The sequence below is a fragment of the Eurypyga helias genome, unplaced genomic scaffold (genome assembly GCF_000690775.1).
Source record: "Eurypyga helias isolate BGI_N326 unplaced genomic scaffold, ASM69077v1 Scaffold33744, whole genome shotgun sequence".
Taxonomy (NCBI): domain Eukaryota; kingdom Metazoa; phylum Chordata; class Aves; order Eurypygiformes; family Eurypygidae; genus Eurypyga; species Eurypyga helias.
Window position 1 is genome coordinate 1 of NW_010244904.1, and position 7,205 is coordinate 7,205.

The 7,205-nt window shown below is 50.8% G+C and overlaps 1 protein-coding gene across 1 annotated transcript; it reads right to left on the reverse strand.

Annotated features, from left to right (window-relative positions):
• Positions 1 to 1,264: 1,264 nt before the first annotated feature.
• On the reverse strand, positions 1,265 to 6,290 carry SPPL3 (signal peptide peptidase like 3). Its single transcript, XM_010149915.1, has 5 exons — positions 6,148 to 6,290; positions 5,016 to 5,179; positions 3,641 to 3,840; positions 2,465 to 2,574; positions 1,265 to 1,740 (listed from the first exon to the last, which is right to left on the reverse strand). The coding sequence occupies exons 1-5, from the start codon at positions 6,271 to 6,273 to the stop codon at positions 1,669 to 1,671; spliced, it is 672 nt and encodes a 223-aa protein (XP_010148217.1). The 5' UTR covers positions 6,274 to 6,290; the 3' UTR covers positions 1,265 to 1,668.
• Positions 6,291 to 7,205: the final 915 nt, after the last annotated feature.

A 7,205-nucleotide genomic window follows, 5' to 3' on the forward strand; every position in this document is an offset into this window, starting at 1 on the left:
CGCATGCGCGTGGCTGACACCATCCTGCACCAGGCTGAACACGCTCTCGTAACATCTGGCAGAGCAGAAAGGACCCGACATTTCACTGAAACTTCCTTACCTGCTGGAACCAAACCGCACCCCAGAGCGGCGATACCGTTCAGGCGGGTCCGTTCGCCAACGTTCCCGCTCCGTTACCGGCGTCTGCCCGGCTAACAGGCGCTGTGGCCTTTCAGGGGGGTCCCCCACATCCAACTCGGCCACGTGTTTTCAAGGACAACGGTTCCAGTTACCTCGGGGAGGCCCTTTGGTCAGCAAAACAACAGAGCTGGCACTGCTGGTTCAAAAAAACCCGTGAAGTCCACCTTTCCGCAGGCTACAGGTACAAAACAGGCAACACACGAACTCCAACCAGTCACAACAGCAAAGGACAGTTTTCTTTTTCTTTTTTTTTCCTTTTTTTTTTTTCTCTTTAAGGGGCAGGGGCATGGAAAAAGTACAGCACACTAATGGAACAGATGCAAAAAGTACAAAAAAATAGAAAATAGAAAAAATGTATTTACAAGTGATACATCACTATGATCAGAAAGCACAAAGACGACTGCTGCTATAATACATGCACTGGGTCGAGGAGGAACTACTAAAAACCTGCGAGGGAGCTGTCGGTAAAAAAAAGGAAAGTAAAAAAAAAAAGAAGAAAAGAAGAAAGAAAAGACACCTCCCCACCCCTCCCCCCTCGAGCGAACAGGGCTGGCTTCGACCTTCCGTCTTCCCCGGTTTGCTACATGGATGAAAACCAAAGATCCCCGAGGGCGCACGGGTGGGATGGGCACGGACACCACGCCGGTGTGGGCCCGCGGGCTGGGCGGGAGGAGAGGGAGCCAGCAGCTGGCTGCGGGTCCAGACACAAGAAAGCCACGGTCACCTGCGCTACATGCGAGAAGTTACAGCAAGCCCCTGTCTGCTACGTGGCGTGATCTCGGCAGGTTCCTGCCTTACTGATGCATATATATCTCTAGATGTGTGTATGTATCTATGTATAAAAATCGTGCCCTTTTTCACTGCAACACGACAGCGGGGTGGAAACGGAATTGTTACAACAAATCTGTAGCTGTATACTGCAAGGAGTCACTCAATGTCTGTGGATTTAATCAGTAACCTCACACCACAGGAAATATTTAATAAATCAAAAAAAAAAAAAAAAAACAGTATTGCGACAGAAGAGCTTCTGTCTCAGTTCTCTTCCAAACCGAAGTCCAGCAGGAGACTGGTCCCAGTGTCCAGGAGGGGATCTCTGAGGGAGCTTCAGTTTGCTTAACCGTTTTTTTTTGTTTAGTGTTCACGAGTTCCTGAACGGCCTCAAGCCGTTTTCAGTTTCAAGTCTCTCTCTCCCTCTCTCACCAAGGTAACGGTCTGGTACTAATCCGTCTGAGTCAGGAAAAGAGGAAAGTGGCTGCAGTTGCACAAAGGGTCCCCAGTTCCACATCTGCAGGGAGATTCGGAGTCAGCGGAGCTCTGGGATCTCGGCTGTTTTTTCCTTTCCTCCTTTTCACACAAAGTCCTTTCACACAAGTCCCGTCACTGGTACCTTCCCCGGTACCAGCCAGTCCAGCTTCAGGAGACGACAGAGCCACAAGTTAAAGGGAAAAGGACCAAGGCAGAGGTTCGGGTCATTTTCTATCTGTTCCATCATACTTCCAGGAAACGGGAGCTGCTGGACTTCGAGTGGAAAGGCTCAGACCACATGCGGCGTAGATCGCCCTAGGCGGGGAAAGAGCAGAAGGACCGTGCCCTCAGAAACTCGAAAGCCCACCCCGAATTCAGGTTTTGAAGCGCACATGTAACCGCAAGCTCGGCTCAAAGCAAACCCCTTCTTCCCCTGCCTTGCAAACTACAGTGAAGACTCTGCCAAGCTTCCTTTCCCCGTCCGGCCAGAACATCTCACTCTGGCAGCACATCTACCTAAACCGGGTTTCTGATGGGAAGGGAATCCTCCTGCAGGGGGAAAGCCCTGCCCTTCCTTACGCTCTGCTCCGCAGTGCGAGGGGAGGCTCTCCCCGCCAGCCCTGCGGCGGCAAAGGTCACGTTTCAAATCTGCAGTTCAGAACCGGTGACTGGGAAGGGGCGACCCAGGCTCTGCCCCTCCAGTCGCCGTTCGGCCTTTGCGCACGCATTCCTTCATGACCGGCCGGGCAAGGGCAAACTCACTTATTTCATTAAAAGAGCACTGAACACTTGATAGCTTAGTTTATAATTCCTGGTACTTTATGTGCATAAATTATCTTCCGTTTCAGGAACTCGTCTTTCAGCCCTGCGAAGCGAAGATTCGCCCACCGGCAGCGGCGCCTCAGCCGGGGCCAGGGCTGTTAAGGCGGAGCGAGGACATGCGTCACCCTCGCCAGAGCCGCTGCCCAGTGCGGGAACACTGAACCCGCGTCCGGCCGAGCCCGGAGCCTCCTGCTGTGAAGAAGTAACCCCCCCTTACCTTTAAATAGGCCATGGTGAGGAGCGGCAATAAAGTGAACGGTACCAAGTAGAGTAGGGCAGGCTGGGCTGCCCGGTGGATACGGGAAGCTACTGTTGCAGTTAATAGACCTGTGAAAGAAAAACGGGGCTGTAATAGCTTGAGGTTGCACAGGGATGGTCTCACCATTCCTCCACACGTGGCTCTCTTCCCCACCACGTTAAAGACGGGCTGTGGAGAAGTTACTTATCTGTGCTTCGCTTCTCCTGAGGAGATTTACACCAAACAGCAGTGGAAAACCATTCCCTTTTGCTCTTAGGCTGCGCTGAGCCGCTTGCTCCAGTGCCGAATCTCAAAGCCCAAGCTGAGCAAAGCTCCGAGACACGAGCAGAGTCGAAGGGGAGGAAGCTGAATGCACCACACTGAAGTGCTGGTACCTCTTGAGACCGTCGGTCTGAGGCCCCCAGCCTGGGAAACGGGGGCTGAGAGGAAGGACTGTGCACACCAGGAGAGATTTTCCGGGATACTTGCCCAAAGGGAATGTAGTGGGGAAGCCGGGAGTGCAGTGGGAAGGGGAAGGCTATTGGTAGGAAATGATCTTTCCTTCTCGTCCTCAGAAGGGCTGCAGGAGGTCAGGATGGGCACCCACGTGCCCTCACCTTAGGGAAAAGTCTGATTGGTGTGAGGGAGGAGAGGGATGGCCACGCGGAGTTATAAACAGCATTCCAGCTGTGACCACTTCCGATTTTCTGTGTGTACTACCACGTCACAGGACCATAAGCATTAACAGCAGAACACAGAAAGGCAGCAATTATCTGGTGAACTACCCAGATGTGCTCTGGCACAGCACAATCCATCCAGAAACCGCAATATTTTCCCCACAGCCCAGGTATGAGCTACGACACCTTCTATGCTGGTAAGGCAAAGTATAAAAAGCCACTAAAAAAATACACTAAGCTCTTTCATCTTCTAAATAAAATACAACAGCAACAACAAAATCTTAAAAAAAGATGACACTAGAAGGGTTTTTCTCCCCAGACCATGCCAGCGAAACCCAAAGAGAGGAGGATTAAAAAAGAACATAACCAAGTGTTCTCCCAAAGCCTCTTTACACTTGCTTCCATCACCTTTTAACCCTACTACAATAAACCCACGTCTGCTCACTAAGCAGCTCTCCATATTGAACTCATTACTCACCTACAAAATATCCAATAAGTGTGCAGTGAAAGTAGGAGACCTTCTGCATCCGCCCAGAGATGTTCCCTGGTCCCGGGGCACCGCAGGAATCGCTGTTGGCTTGCTTTTTGTAGTTGTCGTAACGCAGGACGAAGCAGAGCAGAAGACCCGGCATCACAATGTCGCCGATCCCCAGCATGGAGAAGTGGCTGCCTGTGGAACTAGAGAGCAACTGCCATGGGGCTCACGCCCAAGGTACAAAGTGACAAGCCCGAGACTCCTACCCTTTGGCTTCGAGCTTCGTTTTGCACATCCCTCCTTTCTACCGGCAACCTTCTGCGCAGGAGGAGCTAAACGCTGGCTCCCGAGACGCGTTCCTCGGCGATTTCACCACCGCGGCGCAGTTTTAAACGTGCCCGTTTTGACAGCAGTGCTTACGCTGCTGTTGCTGAATCAGATCCGCCGACTCCGTGCTTCAACCCTCTAAGGGTCGACGGGAGGCGCCAGCTGCCCATTTCATCAAACTGTTGGCTCAACACCGACGCCACCGCACCCTCACGCCCAGGTACACAGATCGCCTCCAGGACGAGGCAGTAAGGACTTGGCAGACCTTTGGCCTCGTTCAGACAAAACAAGGTAGAAAAACTACAGTCTCGCCAGATTCCCAGGAAAGAGCCAGCTGTTCAGTAGTTAAGAACTAAAATTGCCCATTATCTTAAATCCAAGATCTTTTTGATGAAAGCGAAGCCGTATTAAATTAGCACAAAGTTGACAAAATGAACAGTTTTGGGTTTATCGCTGCAGACAATCCTAATCTCCGTAATTTCAGCATCCCAACGTCTACAGAAACAAGGGGAGGGTAATCACGCCAGCATAACCTGCTGCACAACTGCTGACGCACCGGAGCTTGCTGCCCGGTCGGGCCTACGCGCCTGCTCCAAAACCTGAGGCGCGAAGGGGCGGCTGCAGGAGAGATGCGGAACAATCGCCCCCCAGCACCTGCCTGTAAGCGCTCGGATCGGTTCTAACTCCCTCCCCAGCCACCACTTGCAGTCAGGCAGTGACCAGGACCGTTCCGATGTTGGGACGAACCCCAGATCTTTTGCAGCCATTGAACCGGAGAATTCGGCCGTCAAAAAGCACATCCTGTTGTGGGCAGGCCACCTTGAGCCTAGCCAGGGTCATTCCCGCGTGCTGCGAGTCAGCAAATGCCGGGGGGCCCGTCCCCGCTGCCCGTGGCACACGTTCTTATCATGGGGAGGGAGCCTCTAACAGGGAACTCACTTCAATTCTGGAACTCAGGGAATTCTGTTTTCCAGCAGAATTAGTGCTACTAAAAAGTACCGGGAAGGAAATGTTTTCTTAGATAACATAGCAAAAACCCTGCTGCTTTTACCTTGGAAACACAAGTTTACCAGGCAGCGACAGACGAGGAACGTCTCTACCCACATTTGGTCCCAGGTGAAGTTTCCGGGATAAAACGTCAAGGGGATTATCAGCTGGTTGCGTGGCCACTTTCACCATAACGTTGCTGTTAAAGATGTAGGCAGAAAAAAAGACCTACGGAGCAAGGAAATGGCTGGGAATTACAAACTGGAATTACATAGCAACTCCAAGCTGCACGTGTTTTTGCTCTGCTTTCTCAGGACAAGAAAGGCTACTGTCCAAATGTTCCGTACACACACGCTGGAGGCATGATGGTGAAAGGCCCAATGTATTCCAAAAATTCGGAGAGAGTCTTCTACACTATTAAGCCTCAAGGATAACTGGAATGTACTTTCTGACACCGAGGTATTGACAATAGGTAGAGATCCTGCGGGAAAGGATCTGTCCGGACACACGTAGGTAGCCCAGGACTACACAGGCAGGTAACGGGACACTGAAAACAGGGGAAAGCCTGAGAGCAGAAGAGGTACGCACGGCGCTCACTCATAAACGGGAAGACCCAACCCTCGTTTCGTATCGCCACAGCTCATCACGATGGCAAACCGAGCGCCTGCCAGAGCTGTCAGCAAGCGCTTCCCTCCGTCAGCGCCGGCGCACACCGGGGTAAAGCAGAAATTACAAAACAGGTCACCAGGTTTCTTATAAACGTGCAGCGAGATTTTACGCCAACCTTCCTGGCTGTAAATCATCGTTCCTGTTCGGCAGATTCCACTGCCCATCAGGAGCCTGCACGTGCGGACCGTGCAGGCGTGGATGGGGCTTTGTGTTGACTTGGAAATGCTTGTTCTGAGCTTCAGCCAGGCTTGCAAAATCTGAGGTCCAATTCTTTTTCCTTTTTAAATAATATGCCAAAGTTGAAATATTCCACTCCTGTTTCTGCCTTTGTCAACTCATTAGCGAGGAAATCATTCTGTATCCTGCTGCAGACTTTAACGTCTCGGAATGGAGCAGTGAAGCTGATCTTCTGGCTCTGCCACATTTCATCAGCTTCATACTAGTACGTTTCATGTACAAATGGCCCAAGGCCGATGACAAATCCAAAGGATAAAAACAGTTTTAGCAAAACCAAACAAAACACTTACCCAAAAGACATCATAAATTAGTAACCCAGAGAGCAGCAGGCAGGAAACCTTCAGGCTCGGCAGCCGAACAAAGGCTATCATTGCAACACACAGGCCCATAGCCAGAGCTACAAAATGCAAGCACATAATTAGTTCATTAAAAACAGCAAACCAGACAAAAAATACCAACCCCAAGCCAATACCTCCCCCCCACCCCTGAGAACACCCCAAAGAAGCCTCTGTCTGCACCCGTGCAGCACTGCATGCACTAGATGACTGTCTGCTATTTCCAGAGAGTGAAATTCTTCTTAGCAGAGTCAAAAGACAAAACACATTCAGCAGCCAACTGCAACCCTGCCCCATGGGAGCAGAAACCCCTCTTTAGGCACAACTGCCTATTCCACTCACTTCAGCTCCCCGCCACAAAGAAACGTGGTCACGTCTCACGTCCTAGAGGCCCTCTTCCCCGTAAAACACTGCCCAGTTAAAAACAGAAGCAACCAAACAACTTCGACCTCTTTGTGCCCCCAGTGCAAACCTCTACTTCTACAATCTTGGGAGGTTTTCTAGTAAAGGCATAAAATAAACGAAATCCCTGACTGGGAAGTCAGAAGTAGCGCGGGTACGTGACACGTCAGAACACGGAAGGACCGAGACCCACTCAAGCCCATCTGCTTGGGCACGGTTGTGTACGGCTGCCCAGACACTATGAAATACCACCGTGTAGATAAGCAGAGGTTTCCCAAATCCATGTGAACAGCCTGCCTTCCAACAGGAAAAAAACCCCAGTCTTTTCCTAACCCCACTCCCAAGGGTGAGTTTTCAACAAGCTCAACAACATGCTGCGGATCCCAAGGGGAATTTTGTCGGGGTAGAAAACTAGGATGTTACACTAAAAAAGAAAAAACCTCCCAGTCTTAAGGTTTGTGTGACTTCCTGTTTCTTGCCTTACCTACCAAAGATACTCTGCTGACAGTCGAACAGATTTCAACTGGTTACTAGCAAATCCCTGAAGAAATACTTACGCTAAGAAAAGCCCTTAAAGACTAAGTCAACTTTCAGCTATTGTATCGGCATAT